The sequence below is a fragment of the Penaeus chinensis genome, chromosome 36 (genome assembly GCF_019202785.1).
Source record: "Penaeus chinensis breed Huanghai No. 1 chromosome 36, ASM1920278v2, whole genome shotgun sequence".
Taxonomy (NCBI): Eukaryota; Metazoa; Arthropoda; class Malacostraca; order Decapoda; family Penaeidae; genus Penaeus; species Penaeus chinensis.
Window position 1 is genome coordinate 29,034,294 of NC_061854.1, and position 26,820 is coordinate 29,061,113.

General features: G+C 42.8%; 1 protein-coding gene and 1 long non-coding RNA gene across 2 annotated transcripts; one reads left to right on the plus strand and one right to left on the minus strand.

The window, feature by feature from the left end:
* Positions 1-14,161: 14,161 nt before the first annotated feature.
* Positions 14,162-17,270, plus strand: LOC125044912. The gene is made up of 4 exons (XM_047641874.1): positions 14,162-14,280; positions 14,483-14,650; positions 14,804-15,782; positions 17,241-17,270. The coding sequence occupies exons 1-4, from the start codon at positions 14,162-14,164 to the stop codon at positions 17,268-17,270; spliced, it is 1,296 nt and encodes a 431-aa protein (XP_047497830.1).
* Positions 17,271-17,349: 79 nt separating this feature from the next.
* Positions 17,350-18,831, minus strand: LOC125044754. Its single transcript, XR_007116516.1, has 3 exons — positions 18,721-18,831; positions 18,340-18,419; positions 17,350-18,176 (listed from the first exon to the last, which is right to left on the minus strand). It is a non-coding gene; the product is annotated as an uncharacterized LOC125044754 (long non-coding RNA).
* Positions 18,832-26,820: the final 7,989 nt, after the last annotated feature.

Sequence of the window (26,820 nt, forward strand, 5' to 3'; positions counted from 1 at the left end):
GACACGTGAAAATCGTGCTGACATTGACCATTCGCATCAAAAACAAGATGGCGCCTCTCCCTTGTTTGGCACAGACCGTCGACTTCGTCGTTTTGCTAATAAAACCAATGGAATTTTATCAGAGTAGCATGATGAGACAGTACTATCATCCCCATCACCACCATCACCATTATCATCATCCTCACCATCACCATTATCATCATCACCATCACGATCACCATCATCAGCATCCCCACCATCATCTTCATCATCATTTTCAACACCATCACCCTCATCACCATTACCATCATCATCATCACCCTCACTATCATCATCACTGTCACCATCATCATCATCATCATCACCATCACCATCATCATCACCCTCACCATCATCACCATCATCATCATCACCATCACCATCATCACCATTATTATCACCATCATCATCTTCAACATCATTTTCAACATCACCACCATCACCATCATCAGCACCCTCACCATCACCATCATCATCATCATCACCATCATCTTCAACATCGTTTTCATCATCATCACCATCATCACCACCATCACCATCATCACCATAATCATCATCAACACCATCACCATCATCATCACCATCATCATCATCATCACCATCACCACCATCATCACCCTCACAATCATCATCATTACCATCATCATCATCATCACCATCATCATCTTCAACATCATTTTCATCATCACCATCACCATCATCACCACCCTCATCATCACCATCATCACCATCATCATCACCATTATCATCTTCAACATCGTTTTCATCATCATCACCATCACCATCATCATCACCATCATCACCATCATCTTCAACATCGTTTTCATCATCATCACCATCACCATCATCACCACCCTCACCATCACCATCATCACCATCATCATCATCATCACCATCACCATCATCTTCAACATCCTTTTCATCATCATCACCATCACCATCATCACCAAACTCACCATCACCATCACCATCACCATCATCATCACCATCATCTTCAACATCGTTTTCATCATCATCGCCATCATCATCATTACCATCACCATCATCACCATCACTTCATCATTTTCATCATCACCCTCACCATCATCATCATCATTATCATCAACACCATCATCATCACAATCAAATTAACAGCCATCACCATCATCGTCATCCATTATAATTACCTAAATTACATTGATCTGTCATTATTATCAATGAATTAGAAGTGCATTTGTAATGGTCACCTTTATCATCACCGTCATCATCATCATCATCCCCATCATTATCACCATCTTCATAATCATTATCATGACTACAATCTCGATCATTATCACCATCATCATAAATATCGTTATCACCATACTCATCACTATCATTACCACCACCATTATCATCAGCATCAACAATATTTCCAGTAACCTCAACTTCATAATCATCTTCATCATCATCATCATCATAACCAACCTCTCTATCATCATCACCTTTACCATCCTCATCATCATCACCATTTTCATTATCACTATCATCATCACCACCATCATCATCACCAACACTAATGCCGCTATCACAATCATCACCATAACCATCATCACCATCACTATTAAAAGCATTTCGTCATAAAAGACAGATATTAAATAACTGGCGGGGATAATTTCGGCCTGTGACATCGCAATGCTTCTCTGGCGCCACGCTGTCTGCGCCGCTCGCCGCCGGCCGGACCCTGGGCGCCGCTCGCTCTGGAACTCGCTGCCAACATTGCTGCTTGTCTGTTGCGATTTTTGACTCCCTTCCCTCCACCTCCTTCTTCCATCTGATCAAAACATGATGATAATGATGCAACGCAGCAAGAAAATGCAAGTTACGCTGTCATCTTGTCTTGCTCTAAACACACTTCAAAGATCATCTGTTCGTCCTAAGGACGTCGACATTAGTACTTTCTATCTTTCGGAAGCTCGTTTGCCAATGATCTGGCGATGTGAAGGGGAAGGACGGGTTCGGGGGATGGAGGGGGAAGGAAGAGGAAGGACGGGTTGGGTGATGGAGGGGGAAGGAAGAGGAAGGACGGGTTGGGGGGAAGGAGGGGGAAGGACGGGTTGGGGGGCTGGAGGGGGAAGGACGGGTTCGGGGGATGGAGGGGGAAGGAAGAGGAAGGACGGGTTGGGTGATGGAGGGGGAAGGAAGAGGAAGGACGGGTTGGGGGGAAGGAGGGGGAAGGACGGGTTGGGGGGAAGGAGGGGGAAGGACGGGTTCGGGGGATGGAGGGGGAAGGAAGAGGAAGGACGGGTTGGGTGATGGAGGGGGAAGGAAGAGGAAGGACGGGTTGGGGGGAAGGAGGGGGAAGGACGGGTTGGGGGGAAGGAGGGGGAAGGACGGGTTGGGGGAAAGGAGGGGGAAGGACGGGTTCGGGGGATGGAGGGGGAAGGAAGAGGAAGGACGGGTTGGGTGATGGAGGGGGAAGGAAGAGGAAGGACGGGTTGGGGGGAAGGAGGGGGAAGGACGGGTTGGGGGGAAGGAGGGGGAAGGACGGTTGGGGGAAAGGAGGGGGAAGGACGGGTTGGGGGAAGGAAGGGGAAGGACGGGTTGGGGGAAAGGAGGGGGAAGGAGGGGTTGGGGGATGGAGGGGGAAAGGACGGGTTGGGGGGATGGAGGGGGAAGGACGGTTGGGGGGATGGAGGGGGAAGGAAGGGGAAGGACGGGTTGGGTGATGGAGGGGGAAGGAAGAGGAAGGACGGGTTGGGGGGGAAGGAGGGGGAAAGGACGGGTTGGGGGATGGAGGGGAAGGAAGGGGAAGGACGAGTTGGGTGATGGAGGGGGAAGGAAGAGGAAGGACGGGTTGGGGGAAGGAGGGGGAAGGACGGGTTGGGGGGAAGGAGGGGGAAGGACGGGTTGGGGGGAAGGAGGGGGAAGGCCGGGTTGGGGGGAAGGAGGGGAAGGACGGGTTGGGGGGAAGGAAGGGGAAGGACGGGTTGGGGGAAAGGAGGGGGAAGGAGGGGTTGGGGAAAGGAGGGGGAAGGACGGGTTCGGGGGATGGAGGGGAAGGAAGAGGAAGGACGGGTTGGGTGATGGAGGGGGAAGGAAGAGGAAGGACGGGTTGGGGGGGAAGGAGGGGGAAGGAGGGGGAAGGACGGGTTGGGGGGGGAAGGAAGGGGAAGGACGGGTTGGGGGAAAGGAGGGGGAAGGAAGGGGTTGGGGGATGGAGGGGGAAGGACGGGTTGGGGGGATGGAGGGGGAAGGACGGGTTGGGGGGATGGAGGGGGAAGGAAGGGGAAGGACGGGTTGGGTGATGGAGGGGGAAGGAAGAGGAAGGACGGGTTGGGGGGAAGGAGGGGGAAGGACGGGTTGGGGGGATGGAGGGGGAAGGAAGGGGAAGGACGAGTTGGGTGATGGAGGGGGAAGGACGGGTTGGGGGATGGAGGGGGAAGGACGGGTTGGGGGATGGAGGGGGAAGGACGGGTTGGGGGAAGGAGGGGGAAGGACGGGTTGGGGGATGGAGGGGGAAGGACGGGTTGGGGGGATGGAGGGGGAAGGAAGGGGAAGGACGGGTTGGGTGATGGAGGGGGAAGGAAGAGGAAGGACGTGTAGTGGCACGCCATTCTCGCCCTTATACCCACACCTCATTTTCATCCCTTGTTTGCTGCCGACGTTAACGCCCGTACGGATCTTCGCCTGATCTAACATGTAATGGTATTTTGTGCTGCTGAGGACTTTGTAGGGATCTGATATCCTATGACCATTACTATAGAACGACACATGTTCGTGCTTGCAACGCGTCTGGAATAAACTGCGTGGATCAGCGACGAACCAGCTATCAGCCCCTAGCTTGTTTGGCTATCCACCTGTCGTCGCGGTGGTTCGCGCCAGCTGAGGTGAGCGTGCCGGGGGGTCGCAGAGAGGCAGACAGCAGGTAGCGACGACCGGAGCTCTTCCAGGTTCTGCTCCACGCAGCTTTGGTCCTGGCGCGGATTCTTTTTGCTCGGGCGGCGCTATCTCCGCACCACATCGCCACCACTGTCAGGTTATGTATAGTGCCGCTTCGTGACCCTACTGTGCTCACCTGTGGAATTTGAGAATGCTTATCTGTGTGCCCCAGTGATTGTGCCGTATAGTGACCGCCGCTGCTTGTCGTGAATTTTAATGTGATGTTTTACATTTCTTGTTAGCATTTTACTTTTCTTGTTAGTATTTTACATTTCTTGTTCTTATTGTACATTTCTTGTTCGTATTTTACATTTCTTGTTCTTATTGTACATTTCTTGTTCGTATTTTACATTTCTTGTTCGCGTTTTATATTTCTTCGTGTTTTATGTTTCTTGTTAAAGTTTTGTATTTATAATATAATCGGGATCCACTACCTACGATTATTCATTTCCTTAACTCCATCCTTCATCTGGCAGAATTACACACAAAGTAAGATATTGGGTTTAAGAGTACAAGTGATAGTAATTGAAACCCAAGATGATTGTCTAAGCAAGAAAGATAATACGGACGAACGCCCGTATTGCTCGCTGTGTTGGGGCTGATCCGCGATGCCTTGTCGCTCATGCCACAAACGCTACTACGTTTTACTTGCAACACAACTGTAGCCATTCGCTACAGACGGGTTGGGGGGAAGGAGGGGGAAGGACGGGTTGGGGGGATGGAGGGGGAAGGAAGGGGAAGGATGGGTTGGGGGGAAGAAGGGGGAAGGACGGGTTGGGGGGATGGAGGGGGAAGGAAGGGGAAGGACGTGTTGGGTGATGGAGGGGGAAGGAAGAGGAAGGACGGGTTGGGGGAAGGAGGGGGAAGGACGGGTTGGGGGGATGGAGGGGGAAGGAAGGGTAAGGATGGGTTGGGGGGATGGAGGGGGAAGGACGGGTTGGGGGAAGGAGGGGGAAGGACGGGTTGGGGGATGGAGGGGGAAGGACGGGTTGGGGGGATGGAGGGGGAAGGAAGGGGAAGGACGGGTTGGGTGATGGAGGGGGAAGGAAGAGGAAGGACGTGTTGGGGGGAAGGAGGGGGAAGGACGGGTTGGGGGGATGGAGGGGGAAGGAAAGGGAAGGACGAGTTGGGTGATGGAGGGGGAAGGAAGGGGAAGGACGGGTTGGGGGGAAGGAGGGGGAAGGACGGGTTGGGGGGAAGGAGGGGGAAGGACGGGTTGGGGGGATGGAGGGGGAAGGAAGAGGAAGGACGGGTTGGGGGGAAGGAGGGGGAAGGGATAGGACGGGTTGGGGGATGGAAGGGGAAGGAAGGGGAAGGACAGGTTGGGGGGAAGGAGGGGGAAGGACGGGTTGGGGGGATGGAGGGGGAAGGAAGAGGAAGGACGGGTTGGGGGGATGGAGGGGGAAGGAAGGGGAAGGACGGGTTGGGGAGATGGAGCGGGAAGGAAGGGGAAGGACGGGTTGAGGGGATGGAGGGGGAAGGAAGAGGAAGGACGGGTTGGGGAGAAGGAAGGGGAAGGACGGGTTGGGGCACTCTTACTTCAGAGAGTGCCAGTGGTTCATAGCCTGTGGCGTCTGAGTACCAGCTGGCCGAGGGGGAGGTTCTCGTTTCCTCTCTGTGGAGCTGCCGTAGGAAGGTACGACCGACCAAAGCACACTTCTCCATAAGTAATTTTCGGCTCGGTTTTATCGTCATGGGATTTGGGGGCATACCCCTGCCAGCGACGGCTAGTCTGTCAGCAAGCTCGTTCCCTCTGATGCCGATGTGGCTTGGGACCCAGTTGATGATAATTCTTCTACCCTGAGCAAGAATTCTCTGTGCCATTGTGAGAATCGTGGTCAGTAGGTAGATGTTGTCTGTGGGTGAGCTGTGCTGAAGACAGTCAATGGCTGCCCTGGAGTCTGTGTGTATGACCACGTGTCCTTCCCTTAGGGACGCGTGGCCTAGGGCTCCCATGATTGCAACTGCCTCTGCCTGTAGCGAGGAGGCGTTGTCTGTTACCCTCATGGATCGCGTGGCATCCCTTGCTGCAAAGCCGGCGCCTGCAGTGTGGCTCAAGGGATCGACCGATCCATCCGTGTAGTATGTTCTACTACCCGGAGGAGTGATGGCTGCAATGACCCTGTGGGCTTCTGCCTTTAGGCTAGGCATGGGGTATAGGCTCTTTTTCATTGACAGGCTCATTATGTTGAACTCTATCAGGCTCAGTGCCCACGGCGGGGCTTCGGCAAAGTCGGGGTGGGGGGAGTCCATGCCCTTAGCAAGAAGCTGTTCTTTGAGCTGATGACGTATCAACACCCTGGCTGTATGAGACAGCCAGGAGTTGTTTGCAACGAGCTCGTTGTCTTGTTCGAGGCATCTGACTAATTTTTGTCTTAGGCTTGTGTTCCTGGGAGCCTGGATGACCTTTGACAGGAATTGTGTTGCCGTTAGATCGATTCGTGAGTCCAGGGGGAGAAGGTTTGCCTCCATCAGGAGGTTGAGGACCTTCGTCCACCTCGGGGCACCCAGAATGATCCTGGCAGCTTTATTTTGGACTGTTTCTAATTTGTCTGTGTGCTTTTTCTTTGCAGCAATTAGAGCAACTGAGGCATAGTCCACAATGGGCCGGACAGCATGTACATAGAATGATCTTAGTACTTTGTGTCTGGCCCCTATGCGTCTCCCAGTCATTGCTCTCATGACGGACAGTCTTGCTTTGGTTCGGTCAACCAGGTACTGGACCTCCTTATGGAAGGAGAGGGTCCGGTCTATCCTTACCCCAAGGTATAGGTAGTCCTTGACCCATTCTAATTCCACTCCCTGGATTTTCAGTCTTGTGCCTCGAACTCTCTGTCTCAGAGCCATGGCTTTGGATTTGGCTGCAGAGATCTTTAGTCCTGTCCTACAACACTCCTCTGACACGAGGTCCAGACAACGCTGGGCTTTATTCTGGCTGCGTGGTCCAGTGGAGGTGATAGCGAGATCGTCTGCATACGAGATGATCTGGCACCCCACTGGGAGGTTTATGTTGAGTATGCAGGACATTAAAGTGTTAAATAGGGCTGGACTGAGAACCCCACCCTGTGGCGTTCCATTTTCGAGCGGCATGTGCTGCGATAGGTGACCCTGGAATTTGACATTGGCATTCCTGTTCCTGAAGTAGTCACCTATCTAAGCTAAGAGCTTTCCTCTGATTCCCTTCTGAATCAGGCTTTCCTGAATGGCAAGTGGACTTGCCAGTTCAAAAGCCTTCTCCAGGTCAAGGAATACCACCACAGCTGGGCCCTTGCTGATTGTGCTTAAGAGCGTGGCTATGCTGTGTGCTGTGCCCATGCCCCTTGTGAACCCGTGAAGGTGTTTGTGCGGGGGTCCCGTTTTCCATTGAAGCCGGTTTAGTACCATCCTCTCAGCCGTCTTGGCCAGGCAGCTGAGCAGAGAGATGGGGCGGTACTTCCCCGGCTCCTTTGGTTTTGGGACGGGAACTATGGTAGCCCTCTTCCAACTCTGGGGTAGAGTGGAAGTTTCCCAGGACTTGTTGATGAGTTGCAAGAGTGCACGCTCACCTGCTAGTCCTAGGTGGGAGATAATGGGGTACGAGATCCCATCAGAGCCCGGGGCTGTGCTGGAACTGGTTTTATAGGCTTTCCTTAGTTCCCTCAGAGAAAAGATAACGTCTGAGTTATCGGGTTCGGCTGCCCTTTCTCTGATCTGAGCGTGTCTGTCTGGCTGTAGACGCTCTTGTCTTGCCCTCAGCTCGGCTGGCAGACTGTTGCTGCTCGTTCTCGCAGAGAACTCGTGTGCCAGTCTGTTAGCCTCTGCTTGGGGGTCGTGATGGGTGCACCTCGGGGCTGAGCGGCTGGTAGCTCGCTTGACCCGTTGCCACAGCTCTGAAAGGGTGGTTTGGTGGTCGAAGTACTCACACCATTCCAGCCACTTTTCCTGCCTGACTCTGTTGGCAGTTTCCTTGGCATCCGTGACAGCTTCCCTTAGGAGGGATAAGTTGTCAGGGGTTCTTTGCCTTCGGAATAGTTTTCGGCACATGTTCACCCTGTGGTTGACCTCCCTGATCTCGTCATTGAAGTACCAGGCGTCTTTGTGACTTCTGGACCCAGGCCGAGTTTTGGGTATGGTCTGTGAGGCTGCTTCATTAATGGCGTTTAGCAGGCTAGCTTCGAGCACTTCCACATTTTCGCTTTGTGGGGGATCGTTGCATCTCAGACAGAGGGCCAAGGCGTTTTGAAACGCCTGCCAGTTGGCCTTGTCTGTTTTCCATCTTGGATTCGGTCTTAGGATTTCGGCTGGGCCAGCATCCATGAGTGTAGTTATAGTGCCGTAATGGTCACTTGTGACGGTCTCATCGACACGCCAGCCAGTGGCCAGGGTGAGGTCTAGGACCCCTCCTCTGACATGCGTTGGCTCTTTGGTGTTGAGGAGAGCGATCTCAGGGAATGTGATAGCCGGCCGCATCCGGTGCCCGGCAGGGAGCCAGGATGGGGTGGTGTGCATTGAAGTCTCCCCCTATGATCACTCGGTCGTGTGCAGCAGAAACACAGACCTGGCTGATGTCTAAGCTTCTACAGCGTGGCCGGCTGTACACATTGTACAGTTTGAGGGGCCCCCCGGCCAGGTGAACCTCGACGGCAAGGGATTCAACATCGTCTCCACAGTGCGATGCATCGGCTATTGCGGAGCAGGGGATTGTTGCTCTCACAAGGGTGATCAAGCCTCTCTTGCCAGGTGTTCGTGGCAGTGTGAAGGCATGGTACCCTGAGAAGCGAACAGTGTCCACTGTTAATGTCTCCTGGAGCATGACAATGTCAATGTTCCTTGATCGCACTACTGCTTGGATGCTTAGATGGTGTGCCATGATGTTACTCAGTGATAGTTACATCAGAGACATCGTCGGAGTCTGACAACTCCATTGCGAGGTCCTCGCTGGTTGAGGGCTCCTCGTCTATTGTCAGGCTATCCTTGGGTCCACTGGGGGGTGGAGAGCCTTTGGTAGCTCTGACTTTGGTTGGTTCGGCTTTTCTCTCAGGCTTTTTCTTGGCTGGCCTTGCTGGCCTTGCCTGGGCAAGGTCAGCGTGATCTGGCTCTGGCTGCACAGATTCAGCCTGTTTTGGCTCTGCCTGTGAAGGCATGGCCTGGTTTGGAGTAGGGAGGGGAGTCTCGTCCTGGGTTGAGGGTGTGGCTGGTTTTGCTCTAACCAGCTTTCTTCCCTTCAGGGCTGCGACAGTCTGGGTCATTGCCGTCATGGCGACCGAAACTGCCTTCTCGGCCTCCTCACTCGACCTCCCCAGGGCTGTTGCTACTGCTGTGACAACAGCAGTTAACAGGAGAGTCATATCGTCTTCGTCAAAGAGGAGATGATCATCTGTTGGGGAGGTTTTTGTGGTGCTCTTAGAAACTTTTTTCTTTAGTTTCTTTTTCTGCACCTTTGGCATTGTCGGAAACTCCTTTTTGTTGGAGACATCCGGTGTCGGCTGGGGGGCGGCTTCCTTCCTCTTAGGAGGTCGGGAGGCCTTTTCGCTTTTGTTCCTTCCCCAGACATGGGTGCCCGGTGGGGCAGGAACAAAGTCTGGTCGGTTTTGAGCAACCTCTTGTCGCCTGAGGGCCGCCTCTTTCCTGACAGAGCAAGTCAGGCTCCAGGAATGATGCTTCTTGGCACAGTTGGGACATTTGGCTGTTGTGTCCCTCTTTTCCTCTTCGTATGCCTTGAGGCATACCTCTGTGTTGTGTGCCTTGCTACAGAGACCGCATTTAGGCTTGGCTGTACAGTTAGCCTGGTGGTGACCATATTTCTGGCACTTGAAACACCGAAGTGGTTCTGGCACATACGTTCGAAGGTTGTAGGTGCCCCAGTTACCCAGATCAAGGGTAGTGGTTGGGGCACCTTTCATGGTCACCAGGACTTGCCTGGTTGGGGTCTTCCCCTTCGACATTCGGGAAGCCTGCACGACCTGTGGGTGTGAAGCGATCAGCTCCACATCGTACGAGACTGAGAAGCCAAGTAACACCATCTTGGTTCTCTTTTCCTCGGGACTTAGTGGGGAAAGACTCACTTTCCTCCCATCGGCTAGCTCCTTCGTTTCCCGGAGGAAATTCAAGGTAGCATGATCTTTGGGCATTATGATCATGCCCTGATCTCGGGCGACCCGGATCGACAACCGGATTTTCCGTTGCAACTCCAATGCCCTGACCAATTGGTAGGCATAACACATAACACTACCTCCCTCAACACTACTCCCTCTTCCACATGCCCCCGTCCTTCTACTACCCCTATCTCTACAAAATTCTTAAATAATCTATTTAGCCTAGCCAAATGGGACCAATTTTCGTGATCCCTCCCACAACTTCTCACACTTTCTGCTTTGACAACCTGTTTTCATTCCTCAAATGCATATACATCCTTCACTTGATCTAACCTCTATACATTACCTTACCCAACCCTAACCCATTTACTCGTCAATCCTTGCCCAACTTTGACAACTAATCACTAACTGAACCACTCTTCACTACCATTTACTATAGTGCTACATGACCTTAGATGTCTAGCACATTTATTTTGCTTTTAACCATTAACCATTTGTATTTTGTGTTAATATTTCAACATGTTTTATTTCTTGAAAATCATATGATTGATATTAATTACTATGCAATCTGATATTGTATGAGGATATAATTGGTATCAAGATCTGAATGCCATGCATTATATATGTAATTTTGTTTCATCAAAGTTTGCAATGATTTCCATGTATATTTTATTATTTCAAAGTTATTTTATTTTAAAGTAATTTGGTCTTTATTTTGTTTATGTGTTCCAATTTATAAGATGTGGAGAAACCCTTATTATGTTAAATATTATTTCAGGTGGAAATAAATGATTATGACAAGCCGAGTGTTTTCTGGTGACCCGTGAACCATTTCGACAACACTCAGGATGGGGCTCAGTGATGAGGAGCCTCAGCACGGCAGTATGGAGGGCTCTGCTGCTTCAGTAGACGGTTGGATGAAGAATCAGTCAAAAAGGGCTAAGCAGCATAGAGGAACTGCCAAAGGAAAGTTCACACGTAAGCTAGAAAAGTTTTATGAGCATGTGAAAGATAAAGTTGCCTTAGAAATATTGGAAGATAACTATAATTTGATTGTTCAAGCTTTTGAGGAAGTTGAACTGGCAAATGAAAGTTATTGCAATTTACTTGATGAAGCTAATGATACTCAAGAGTTAATTAATGCAGATATGTACATTAAGGAACTTGACGATAAGAAATGTGCTGCCCGTGTTTTGTTTGTAAAGATGAAAGATGAGATGCAAATGAAAGGGGCTATCAAAGTGAAGCCTATTGACATACCAAAGTTTGATGGAAAAATCAGAGACTATAGTAATTTTAAAAGAGATTATGTCAGACTTATGCAACCCAACTATGGAAAAGACCCATTTGCTCTTAGACAGTGTCTCTCAGGGGAAGCTTTAGACTCCATTTGTGGGGCTGAGCATGATTTTGATAAAATGTTTGAACGGTTAGATGACATGTACAGTAACAGTAGACGAGTAATTGATGTAGTAATTGAAGATTTGAGAAAAATTGAACCTGTAATCGAGGGTGATAGTTTAGGTTTCATCCGAATGGTAGACAAAATTGAGCAAAATTTTCTTTATCTGGATCAGTTGGATCTATCTTCAGAACTTAATACTGCCAATATGACAAGTCAGATAGAGAAACTCTTGCCTCCAACTCAGAAGCAGGAATGGATCAAAATAGCAGAAAATGTTAAACCTGTTGAATTATTTAAGAAACTACTGGAATACCTTTTGGGTGAAAAGAAATCCCTTAAGTATCTGATTGCCAGTGTAAGGAACCCTATTAACACTAAGGCTAGAGTGAACTATGCTGTGTATAATGAAGATAGAATTAGCTCTGACCATCCTGAAGAATCAGAAATAATGAAGAGGCTATCTGATGTTGAGAAGGCTTTAACAAGTATAAATAACCTTGTAATCAAGCTTACAGAAGAAAAGGGTGAAGAAAAGAGATATTTTGGTGCTGTAAGTGCACATTTGAATAGGTGTTGGTATCATGGAACAGATGGACATATTTTAGACTGTGCAACATTTCAGAAGTTAAACAATAGTGAGAAATTTGAAATTCTAAAGAAAAGAGGTATCTGTTTTAATTGTCTCAAGGGAATTCATGTATCTAGGAGATGTTTTAAAAAATCAAGATGTTCTGCAACTGATGCAAATAATCAAACTTGTGGGAAGCTCCATCACCCGAGCCTTCATGAAAATCAGATTGTTGGAAGTTCATACGTCAGCTTGAAAAGAAATGGAGTTATGTTTATGGTCAATAAAATTAAATGCCGTAATCAAGAATTAAATACACTCTGATTCTGGGGCTGACGTGACAATGATACGAAATGATATGGCAGCCTCACTAGGATTGAAAGCACATACGCTTAGCTGTGACTAAACTAGGAGGTCAGACAGTAACATATAACAGTAAGGAATGTGACCTCGTTCTTACTGATAAACATGGGAATGATGTGAATATTACTGCTTATGGTATAGATGAAATAACATCATGTATAAACAAGGTTAATCTGTCACATGTGAAACATTAATTCAAAAGTACTGATGTATGTAAATTGGATAGGCCTCATGGTAAGATAGATTTATTGATAGGTACTGATTATTGCTCTCTAATCCCTACAGTTAAAGAAACTGTAGGTGAAAATTTACAACTTATGGAATCTCGATTTGGGATGTGTGTTCTTGGTAGTCACCCTAGTATAGCTTGTGCCTCAGGTACTAGGGATATTGTAGGTATCACAATAAATCATATATCTGGTATTATATATGATAAAGATATAACTGTTGAACCGAAATCTGATATTAAGGATCAGATTGATAAATTTTTCACAGTGGAATATTTAGGAACAGAGTGTAACCCTAGATGTGGGGATTGCTGAAACTTGGACCAGAATATGCTAAAGCTTATAACAACCAAATAAAGGATATGGTAAAACGTGATGTTGCCCGTAAATTAACACCAGATGAAATAAAAGGTTATGCTGGGCCTATTATATATCTTCAACATCATGAAGTGCTAAAGCCAAGATCTACATCCACACCAATTAGAATTGTCTTTAATTCCTCTGCCAAATTCATGGGACAATCTCTAAATAGCTTTTGGGCCAAGGGTCCTGATGTTTTGAATTCCATGATGGGCATATTACTAAGATTCTGTGAAGGAGCCGTAGGTATAGCAGGTGATATAAGTAAGATGTACAACAGTATTAAGCTTCCTGAAATGGAGCAACATGTACACAGATTTGTTTGGAGAGATTTCCAATTGAATTGTGAGCCTGATCATTATGTGTTAACTTCAATGGGCTTTGGTGACAAACCTTCGGGAATAATTGCTATGTTAGCTCTTAAACACACAGCTGAGCTATGGATGGAAAAGTATCCCGATGCTGCTTCTATGATAATATCAAATTCTTATGTTGATGATATTATACAATCAGTTGACAGTAAAGAGAAAGCTTTGCAGTTGATTCAGGAAACTGAGAAAATACTCTCATATGGCAATTTCAAGGTAAAGAAGTGGATTATGACTGGTGATGTTGATATGGATAATCTAGATATTTCAGAGAATGAAGGTGATAAAATTCTTGGTTTATATTGGGAACGTTGGAATGATGAATTTAAATTCAAAGCAAGGTTAAACGAATGGGTCCAGATTTAAATTTTTCAAATTTTATTTGTAACATTCCTCCAGTTTTAACTAAGATAATTGTCATAAGTCAGATGTGTTCTGTGTATGACCCACTAGGTTTACTTCTTCCATATACATTGAAAGCCAAAATATTGTTACGGGAAACTGTAAGTTGTAGCACCAAGTTAGGATGGGATGACCCTTTGCCTGCCCATATAAAAGATCAATGGGTATTACACTTTCACAAATTATTTGGGATTGATTCATTGTCATTTGAAAGATGTATCAAACCACCCACAGCGATAGGTCTGCCTATGCTTGTTGTTTTTAGTGATAGTTCATCAAATGCATATGGTGCTGTGGCTTATGCTAGGTGGAAAATGAAATCTGGAATGTTTGAAAGTAGGCTAATAATGGCAAAAGGAAGAATAGCTCCTACCAGACAACTTTCCATACCTAGACTTGAATTGTGTGGAGCCATTATTTCATGCAGACTACGCAAATTAATCGAAAATGAATTATCATATAGATTTAGTTCAGTAATGCATATAACAGACTCGGCTATTGTGAGAGCACAGATCCAAAAAGAGTCGTATGGATTTGGGACTTTTGTAGCAACAAGGGTAGCAGAAGTACAATCGAAGAGTAATCTCAATGAATGGTGGTGGATTGCTTCTAGTCACAATCCTGCAGATTTACTTACTAGACCTAATGACCCATCAGATATCATCAGCTATCATCATCAGCTTATTGTGGAAGTATGGCCCAAAATTCTTGACTTTACCCAAAGAAGAGTGGCCAATAAGTCAATCTATTGAATGTGACTTGCCTGATAGAGTCCATGTGAATTTGACACACTGTAGGAAGGACTCAGATGAATGTGTGATTGATTTATCTAAATTCAAAAATTACAATAAAGTTATTGCAGTTACAAGTAGGATATTAAATGTAAAGAAGATCAGATCTTTAAAGGGTATCTTATTACGGCTTGAACCTGATATTCTAAAAGAAGCAGAACAATTTTGGATCAGGCAAGCACAAAAATGTCTTTCTGGTAATTGGAAACAGAAATATCAAAGATTGGGACCATACAAGAATGAAAATGGTACAATTATGGTAGGTCAAAGACTGGAGCATTGGTTAAAACAAAACTGGAACCAAGATAACTTTATCCTGTTACCCAGGAAACATCTGTTTACTATACTTTATATTAGTCATATGCATAATATAGATCATGCTGGAGTGGATGTTACACTTTGTAAGCTACAGACAAAGTTCTGGGTTCCTTCAGCACGTAAAGTCATCAGAGCAGTGAAACGCAAATGTGTTACTTGTAGGAGATTAGATTACAAAGTTGAAGGTCAGTGCATGGGTCAAGTCGCTACTGAAAGAATAACTCCATGTCCAGCTTTCTATCACACTGCTAAAGATATCTTTGGGCCGTTTCAAATAAGAGACAATGTGAAGAAAAGAACTACTGGGAAAGCTTATGGTGTTATATTTAATTGCATGGTTACTCGTGCAGTATATATTGATGTTGTTGATGGATATGATACCCATAGTTTCTTGAAAACTTTCAGACGCTTCACAGCTGTTCATGGATATCCAGCTACTGTTCATTCAGACTTAGGCTCTCAGCTGGTATCAGCTAGTAAGGAACTTCAAATAGCTATAAACAACTGGAATATGTCTGATATTTCTGAATTTGGAACAAAAAGGGGATTAAAATGGATTTTCAACCGTTCAGCTGATGCAGCATGGCAAAATGTTAGTGAGTCCTTGATCAAATCGGTGAAAAGATCCTTAGCCATGATAATTGGATCCACTCTAATGACATATAGTGATTTACAAACTATATTTTTTGAAATAGCAAACCTTATGAATGAAAGGCCTATTGGGTTAAAACCTGGTATGGATTTAGAATTAGGAACTTACTTGTGCCCAAATGACTTGCTTTTAGGCAGGGCAAGTAATCATGCACCATGTGGACCATGGAAGGATTCTTTCAATACAAAGAGAAGGTTAGATTATATCCAAAATGTTGTTAATACATTTTGGCGTAAATGGCACAGAGATTATTTCCCTACATTAATTGTTAGACAAAAATGGCATACTGATAAAAGAAATTTGCAGTCTGGTGATATTGTGTTAATACAAGATACAGTAAAAGGAAAATGGAAAATGGGACAAGTTGTAAAAGTAGAAAAGGGAAGAGATGGTAAAGTTCGGGATGTGAGTGTTAGGTATAAAGTGCAGAAACCAGGTAAAGAGTACAAAGGTCAGTCTGATACTATTATTAGAAGCATTCATGTGTGTGTGTGTGAATGCTTGTATGTGAGTGTGTGCACGTGTGTATGTTTGTGTGTGTATGTGTGTGTGTGTGTGGATGTGTGATTGTGCGTATGTGTGTGTGTGTGTGTGTGTGTGAATGTTTGTATGCATATGTGTGAGTGCGCCTGTGTGTGTGTGTGTGTGTGTTTGAGCATGTGTGTGTGTTAATGTTTGTATGCGTATGTGTGAGTATGCATGTTCATGTGTGTGTTTGTGTTTGTGTGTGTGAATGTTTGTATGCATATGTGTGAGTGTGTGTGTTTGTGTGTGTGTGAATGTTTGTATGCGTGTGTGTGTGTGTGTGTGTGTGTGTGTGTGTGTGTGTGTGTGTGTGTGTGTGTGTGTGTGTGTGTGTGTTTACGTGTGAATGTTTGTATGTGCATGTGTGTGTGTGTGTGTGTGTGTGTGTGTGTGTGTGTGTGTGTGTGAATGTTTGTATGCTTATGTGTGAGTGTACATGTTTGTGTGTGTGTGAATGTTTCAAAGCGCATGTGTAAGTGTGCGTGTTCATGTGTGCGTGTGTTTGTGTGTGTGAATGTTTGTATGCGTATGTGTGAGTGTGCATGTTTGTGTGTGTGTGTGTGTGAAAAAAAAAAATATATATATATATATATATTTATAAAAATTTATAAAAAAAAAAAAGAAAAAAAAAAGGGCCTGGTTGCTACATCTCAAAGTTAATGCTGGTAATAGAATAAACATTTACATTGTTATAGACTATTAAGAGAACTGATTACAGTAATATGTTAAAACTACATACTCCAATAAATCTTACTTCTGTAATGACAATAGTATTACAGGTGTGAAGCCATGCAGAAACATTTGTATTTTTTGATAGGAAATTGCTGTAATATGTAGGAAACCGATCAATTAATGGTTGACAATAAGGACTGTCGTTAGAGGGGTTAATTTGTTACTATGCAAATTTTCCTCTGTTGAAGAATATTCCGCTTTAGAAATAAGAAAAGCTTCGAGGCTTCTTTTGACATTATCAATTGTTAATTTAGCCATCTCCTATTTTTGTCTCTCTGTAATTTATTAAAAATATACAAATAGCAGTGCCTGCCTTAACAACTGATGCAAAGACACTACGCGCAGGGATGCTACATCACATTTATTGCCATATTTACCTTATCGTCTTATTACAACAGATTATCAAAATAGGGTTTATTACAATATAAATGTCTTTTTTTACTATACTTGACTTTGAGACAAAATTTTGAAAGACAAATTTTGGGGTCTAAGACCTCTCATGTACATTTGATTAACTTTTCAAAGTCCTCTTTGAAGCTAGGTTTGGATTTAGGATTCACAATATAGCCTGGTTTTTGGACTTAGAATAGACGGAAACTCCTTTTTGTTGGAGGTGTCCTGTGTCAAGGATAGTTAAAACATTCCATGGGTAAAATAATCTATTCACATATTCAACTAGGGCAATTTTTCAATAATTATCATCACCAAATATCTCAATTACATGGCACTCTGAATAATAGTTCAATATCACAAAAAATCATTAAATATCTCAATTACATGGCACTCTGAATAATAGTTCAATATCACAAAAAATCATTAAATATCTCAATTACATGGCACTCTGAATAATGTATCACAATATCACAAAAATATATTTTCAAAAACTAATGTATACAATACAAAATATCATTCTAAATATATTTATGTTTAAATAAAAAAAATAAGGAAAATCTTGTTTAAAAAAATATGTGGTGGCCTCCTGAGTGGCGGCACCCACTTTGCCACAGAGACCTCAGAATGCGGTGCCCGCAGTGCCACAGAGACCTCGGAATGCAGTCCCCGCAGTGCCACTGAGTCCTTGGAATGTGGCACCCGCAGTGCCACAGAGACCTTGGAATGCAGTGCCCGCAGGGCCACTGAGTCCTTGGAATGTGGCACCCGCAGTGCCACAGAGACCTTGGAATGCAGTGCCCGCAGGGCCACTGAGTCCTTGAAATGCGGCGCCCGCAGTGCCAAAGAGACCTCGGAATGCAGTGCCCGCAGTGCCACTGAGTCCTTGAAATGCGGCGCTCACTTTGCCACAGACCTCGGAATGCAGTGCCCGCAGTGCCACTGAGTCCTTGAAATGCGGCGCCCGCAGTGCCACTGAGTCCTTGGAATGCAGCACGCCCACACTGCCATAGAAATGCCGGAAGACAGCGGCCTCCCAAGCGGCAGCGCCTGCATTGCCACACACCTCGGTCGGCCCTCAAACTGAATGCAAAGAAATGGACAATGTTACAAAGGATATAGCTATAATCAGTAATGGGTGATGTTGCAAGAAGCTAAAGTTAGAACCGGCAACTAATTATGCTAATTATAATTCAATGTATGAGATAAGAGGGGCAAATTCACGTAATAGGTTTGGATTGCTTACCAATTTTAGTCATATCTCTTTCGTTTACCCTGCGGTGTGTACCGATGCTGTAGCTCCTTTTGATGAAGTTCTTTTGCTTTCTGTTGAAAAATAAAGAGGTTATAGATGATATAACAAAAATGAAATTAGGAATCTGTGATGACATGGACGGCTGAGCAAATCGATGATAATCGTGATATATAAAAAACAACTATGCATGACTTTTAAGATTACCGACTTATTTTCTTGGCGTTATTTTCAAATCTGATTTTAACCCCAATGCAAAAAATGATTTTCTCAGCTTAAGATTTTAGAAAAAAAATACTTATATTTCACACACACACACAAAAAAAAATATATAATAAAAAAAAAAATTAAAAAAATAAAAAGTAATCAACTTACTTTTTCATTCATCTCGTCTTTGGTGTAATTTTCCTTCCATCTTCCCTAAAAAGAAAATTGTATCATTACATTACAGTTATTTGTCTTATATTTTGCTTTTAATATTTTTTACTGCATTCCAAGGACTCAGTGGCACTGCGGGCGCCGCATTTCAAGGACTCAGTGGCACTGCGGGCACTGCATTCCGAGGTCTGTGGCAAAGTGAGCGCCGCATTTCAAGGACTCAGTGGCACTGCGGGCACTGCATTCCGAGGTCTCTGTGGCACTGCGGGCGCCGCATTTCAAGGACTCAGTGGCACTGCGGGCACTGCATTCCAAGGTCTCTGTGGCACTGCGGGTGCCACATTCCAAGGACTCAGTGGCCCTGCGGGCACTGCATTCCAAGGTCTCTGTGGCACTGCGGGTGCCACATTCCAAGGACTCAGTGGCACTGCGGGCACCGCATTCCGAGGTCTCTGTGGCAAAGTGGGTGCCGCCACTCAGGAGGCCACCACATATTTTTTTAAACAAGATTTTCCTTATTTTTTATTTAAACATAAATATATTAAGAATGATATTTTGTATTGTATACATTAGTTTTTGAAAATATATTTTTGTGATATTGTGATACATTATTCAGAGTGCCATGTAATTGAGATATTTAATGATTTTTTGTGATATTGAACTATTATTCAGAGTGCCATGTAATTGAGATATTTAATGATTTTTTGTGATATTGAACTATTATTCAGAGTGCCATGTAATTGAGATATTTGGTGATGATAATTATTGAAAAATTGCCCTAGTTGAATATGTGAATAGATTATTTTACCCATGGAATGTTTTAACTATCCTTGACACAGGACACCTCCAACAAAAAGGAGTTTCCGTCTATTCTAAGTCCAAAAACCAGGCTATATTGTGAATCCTAAATCCAAACCTAGCTTCAAAGAGGACTTTGAAAAGTTAATCAAATGTACATGAGAGGTCTTAGACCCCAAAATTTGTCTTTCAAAATTTTGTCTCAAAGTCAAGTATAGTAAAAAAAGACATTTATATTGTAATAAACCCTATTTTGATAATCTGTTGTAATAAGACGATAAGGTAAATATGGCAATAAATGTGATGTAGCATCCCTGCGCGTAGTGTCTTTGCATCAGTTGTTAAGGCAGGCACTGCTATTTGTATATTTTTAATAAATTACAGAGAGACAAAAATAGGAGATGGCTAAATTAACAATTGATAATGTCAAAAGAAGCCTCGAAGCTTTTCTTATTTCTAAAGCGGAATATTCTTCAACAGAGGAAAATTTGCATAGTAACAAATTAACCCCTCTAACGACAGTCCTTATTGTCAACCATTAATTGATCGGTTTCCTACATATTACAGCAATTTCCTATCAAAAAATGCAAATGTTTCTGCATGGCTTCACACCTGTAATACTATTGTCATTACAGAAGTAAGATTTATTGGAGTATGTAGTTTTAACATATTACTGTAATCAGTTATCTTAATAGTCTATAACAATGTAAATGTTTATTCTATTACCAGCATTAACTTTGAGATGTAGCAACCAGGCCCTTTTTTTTTTCTTTTTTTTTTTTATAAATTTTTATAAATATATATATATATATATTTTTTTTTTTCACACACACACACACACAAACATGCACACTCACACATACGCATACAAACATTCACACACACAAACACGCACACATGAACACGCACACTTACACATGCGCTTTGAAACATTCACACACACACAAACATGTACACTCACACATAAGCATACAAACATTCACACACACACACACACACACACACACACACACACACACACACACACACACACACACACACATGCACATACAAACATTCACACGTAAACACACACACACACACACACACACACACACACACACACACACACACACACACACACACGCATACAAACATTCACACACACACAAACACACACACTCACACATATGCATACAAACATTCACATACACAAACACACAAACACACACACATGAACATGCATACTCACACATACGCATACAAACATTAACACACACACATGCTCAAACACACACACACACACACAGGCGCACTCACACATATGCATACAAACATTCACACACACACACACACACACATACGCACAATCACACATCCACACACACACGCACATCCACACACAAACATACACACGTGCACACACTCACATACAAGCATTCACACACACACACATGAATGCTTCTAATAATAGTATCAGACTGACCTTTGTACTCTTTACCTGGTTTCTGCACTTTATACCTAACACTCACATCCCGAACTTTACCATCTCTTCCCTTTTCTACTTTTACAACTTGTCCCATTTTCCATTTTCCTTTTACTGTATCTTGTATTAACACAATATCACCAGACTGCAAATTTCTTTTATCAGTATGCCATTTTTGTCTAACAATTAATGTAGGGAAATAATCTCTGTGCCATTTACGCCAAAATGTATTAACAACATTTTGGATATAATCTAACCTTCTCTTTGTATTGAAAGAATCCTTCCATGGTCCACATGGTGCATGATTACTTGCCCTGCCTAAAAGCAAGTCATTTGGGCACAAGTAAGTTCCTAATTCTAAATCCATACCAGGTTTTAACCCAATAGGCCTTTCATTCATAAGGTTTGCTATTTCAAAAAATATAGTTTGTAAATCACTATATGTCATTAGAGTGGATCCAATTATCATGGCTAAGGATCTTTTCACCGATTTGATCAAGGACTCACTAACATTTTGCCATGCTGCATCAGCTGAACGGTTGAAAATCCATTTTAATCCCCTTTTTGTTCCAAATTCAGAAATATCAGACATATTCCAGTTGTTTATAGCTATTTGAAGTTCCTTACTAGCTGATACCAGCTGAGAGCCTAAGTCTGAATGAACAGTAGCTGGATATCCATGAACAGCTGTGAAGCGTCTGAAAGTTTTCAAGAAACTATGGGTATCATATCCATCAACAACATCAATATATACTGCACGAGTAACCATGCAATTAAATATAACACCATAAGCTTTCCCAGTAGTTCTTTTCTTCACATTGTCTCTTATTTGAAACGGCCCAAAGATATCTTTAGCAGTGTGATAGAAAGCTGGACATGGAGTTATTCTTTCAGTAGCGACTTGACCCATGCACTGACCTTCAACTTTGTAATCTAATCTCCTACAAGTAACACATTTGCGTTTCACTGCTCTGATGACTTTACGTGCTGAAGGAACCCAGAACTTTGTCTGTAGCTTACAAAGTGTAACATCCACTCCAGCATGATCTATATTATGCATATGACTAATATAAAGTATAGTAAACAGATGTTTCCTGGGTAACAGGATAAAGTTATCTTGGTTCCAGTTTTGTTTTAACCAATGCTCCAGTCTTTGACCTACCATAATTGTACCATTTTCATTCTTGTATGGTCCCAATCTTTGATATTTCTGTTTCCAATTACCAGAAAGACATTTTTGTGCTTGCCTGATCCAAAATTGTTCTGCTTCTTTTAGAATATCAGGTTCAAGCCGTAATAAGATACCCTTTAAAGATCTGATCTTCTTTACATTTAATATCCTACTTGTAACTGCAATAACTTTATTGTAATTTTTGAATTTAGATAAAGCAATCACACATTCATCTGAGTCCTTCCTACAGTGTGTCAAATTCACATGGACTCTATCAGGCAAGTCACATTCAATAGATTGACTTATTGGCCACTCTTCTTTGGGTAAAGTCAAGAATTTTGGGCCATACTTCCACAATAAGCTGATGATGATAGCTGATGATATCTGATGGGTCATTAGGTCTAGTAAGTAAATCTGCAGGATTGTGACTAGAAGCAATCCACCACCATTCATTGAGATTACTCTTCGATTGTACTTCTGCTACCCTTGTTGCTACAAAAGTCCCAAATCCATACGACTCTTTTTGGATCTGTGCTCTCACAATAGCCGAGTCTGTTATATGCATTACTGAACTAAATCTATATGATAATTCATTTTCGATTAATTTGCGTAGTCTGCATGAAATAATGGCTCCACACAATTCAAGTCTAGGTATGGAAAGTTGTCTGGTAGGAGCTATTCTTCCTTTTGCCATTATTAGCCTACTTTCAAACATTCCAGATTTCATTTTCCACCTAGCATAAGCCACAGCACCATATGCATTTGATGAACTATCACTAAAAACAACAAGCATAGGCAGACCTATCGCTGTGGGTGGTTTGATACATCTTTCAAATGACAATGAATCAATCCCAAATAATTTGTGAAAGTGTAATACCCATTGATCTTTTATATGGGCAGGCAAAGGGTCATCCCATCCTAACTTGGTGCTACAACTTACAGTTTCCCGTAACAATATTTTGGCTTTCAATGTATATGGAAGAAGTAAACCTAGTGGGTCATACACAGAACACATCTGACTTATGACAATTATCTTAGTTAAAACTGGAGGAATGTTACAAATAAAATTTGAAAAATTTAAATCTGGACCCATTCGTTTAACCTTGCTTTGAATTTAAATTCATCATTCCAACGTTCCCAATATAAACCAAGAATTTTATCACCTTCATTCTCTGAAATATCTAGATTATCCATATCAACATCACCAGTCATAATCCACTTCTTTACCTTGAAATTGCCATATGAGAGTATTTTCTCAGTTTCCTGAATCAACTGCAAAGCTTTCTCTTTACTGTCAACTGATTGTATAATATCATCAACATAAGAATTTGATATTATCATAGAAGCAGCATCGGGATACTTTTCCATCCATAGCTCAGCTGTGTGTTTAAGAGCTAACATAGCAATTATTCCCAAAGGTTTGTCACCAAAGCCCATTGAAGTTAACACACAATGATCAGGCTCACAATTCAATTGGAAATCTCTCCAAACAAATCTGTGTACATGTTGCTCCATTTCAGGAAGCTTAATACTGTTGTACATCTTACTTATATCACCTGCTATACCTACGGCTCCTTCACAGAATCTTAGTAATATGCCCATCATGGAATTCAAAACATCAGGACCCTTGGCCCAAAAGCTATTTAGAGATTGTCCCATGAATTTGGCAGAGGAATTAAAGACAATTCTAATTGGTGTGGATGTAGATCTTGGCTTTAGCACTTCATGATGTTGAAGATATATAATAGGCCCAGCATAACCTTTTATTTCATCTGGTGTTAATTTACGGGCAACATCACGTTTTACCATATCCTTTATTTGGTTGTTATAAGCTTTAGCATATTCTGGTCCAAGTTTCAGCAATCCCCACATCTAGGGTTACACTCTGTTCCTAAATATTCCACTGTGAAAAATTTATCAATCTGATCCTTAATATCAGATTTCGGTTCAACAGTTATATCTTTATCATATATAATACCAGATATATGATTTATTGTGATACCTACAATATCCCTAGTACCTGAGGCACAAGCTATACTAGGGTGACTACCACGAACACACATCCCAAATCGAGATTCCATAAGTTGTAAATTTTCACCTACAGTTTCTTTAACTGTAGGGATTAGAGAGCAATAATCAGTACCTATCAATAAATCTATCTTACCATGAGGCCTATCCAATTTACATACATCAGTACTTTTGAATTAATGTTTCACATGTGACAGATTAACCTTGTTTATACATGATGTTATTTCATCTATACCATAAGCAGTAATATTCACATCATTCCCATGTTTATCAGTAAGAACGAGGTCACATTCCTTACTGTTATATGTTACTGTCTGACCTCCTAGTTTAGTCACAGCTAAGCGTATGTGCTTGCCTTTCAATCCTAGTGAGGCTGCCATATCATTTCGTATCATTGTCACGTCAGCCCCAGAATCAGAGTGTATTTAATTCTTGATTACGGCATTTAATTTTATTGACCATAAACATAACTCCATTTCTTTTCAAGCTGACGTATGAACTTCCAACAATCTGATTTTCATGAAGGCTCGGGTGATGGAGCTTCCCACAAGTTTGATTATTTGCATCAGTTGCAGAACATCTTGATTTTTTAAAACATCTCCTAGATACATGAATTCCCTTGAGACAATTAAAACAGATACCTCTTTTCTTTAGAATTTCAAATTTCTCACTATTGTTTAACTTCTGAAATGTTGCACAGTCTAAAATATGTCCATCTGTTCCATGATACCAACACCTATTCAAATGTGCACTTACAGCACCAAAATATCTCTTTTCTTCACCCTTTTCTTCTGTAAGCTTGATTACAAGGTTATTTATACTTGTTAAAGCCTTCTCAACATCAGATAGCCTCTTCATTATTTCTGATTCTTCAGGATGGTCAGAGCTAATTCTATCTTCATTATACACAGCATAGTTCACTCTAGCCTTAGTGTTAATAGGGTTCCTTACACTGGCAATCAGATACTTAAGGGATTTCTTTTCACCCAAAAGGTATTCCAGTAGTTTCTTAAATAATTCAACAGGTTTAACATTTTCTGCTATTTTGATCCATTCCTGCTTCTGAGTTGGAGGCAAGAGTTTCTCTATCTGACTTGTCATATTGGCAGTATTAAGTTCTGAAGATAGATCCAACTGATCCAGATAAAGAAAATTTTGCTCAATTTTGTCTACCATTCGGATGAAACCTAAACTATCACCCTCGATTACAGGTTCAATTTTTCTCAAATCTTCAATTACTACATCAATTACTCGTCTACTGTTACTGTACATGTCATCTAACCGTTCAAACATTTTATCAAAATCATGCTCAGCCCCACAAATGGAGTCTAAAGCTTCCCCTGAGAGACACTGTCTAAGAGCAAATGGGTCTTTTCCATAGTTGGGTTGCATAAGTCTGACATAATCTCTTTTAAAATTACTATAGTCTCTGATTTTTCCATCAAACTTTGGTATGTCAATAGGCTTCACTTTGATAGCCCCTTTCATTTGCATCTCATCTTTCATCTTTACAAACAAAACACGGGCAGCACATTTCTTATCGTCAAGTTCCTTAATGTACATATCTGCATTAATTAACTCTTGAGTATCATTAGCTTCATCAAGTAAATTGCAATAACTTTCATTTGCCAGTTCAACTTCCTCAAAAGCTTGAACAATCAAATTATAGTTATCTTCCAATATTTCTAAGGCAACTTTATCTTTCACATGCTCATAAAACTTTTCTAGCTTACGTGTGAACTTTCCTTTGGCAGTTCCTCTATGCTGCTTAGCCCTTTTTGACTGATTCTTCATCCAACCGTCTACTGAAGCAGCAGAGCCCTCCATACTGCCGTGCTGAGGCTCCTCATCACTGAGCCCCATCCTGAGTGTTGTCGAAATGGTTCACGGGTCACCAGAAAACACTCGGCTTGTCATAATCATTTATTTCCACCTGAAATAATATTTAACATAATAAGGGTTTCTCCACATCTTATAAATTGGAACACATAAACAAAATAAAGACCAAATTACTTTAAAATAAAATAACTTTGAAATAATAAAATATACATGGAAATCATTGCAAACTTTGATGAAACAAAATTACATATATAATGCATGGCATTCAGATCTTGATACCAATTATATCCTCATACAATATCAGATTGCATAGTAATTAATATCAATCATATGATTTTCAAGAAATAAAACATGTTGAAATATTAACACAAAATACAAATGGTTAATGGTTAAAAGCAAAATAAATGTGCTAGACATCTAAGGTCATGTAGCACTATAGTAAATGGTAGTGAAGAGTGGTTCAGTTAGTGATTAGTTGTCAAAGTTGGGCAAGGATTGACGAGTAAATGGGTTAGGGTTGGGTAAGGTAATGTATAGAGGTTAGATCAAGTGAAGGATGTATATGCATTTGAGGAATGAAAACAGGTTGTCAAAGCAGAAAGTGTGAGAAGTTGTGGGAGGGATCACGAAAATTGGTCCCATTTGGCTAGGCTAAATAGATTATTTAAGAATTTTGTAGAGATAGGGGTAGTAGAAGGACGGGGGCATGTGGAAGAGGGAGTAGTGTTGAGGGAGGTAGTGTTATGTGTTATGCCTACCAATTGGTCAGGGCATTGGAGTTGCAACGGAAAATCCG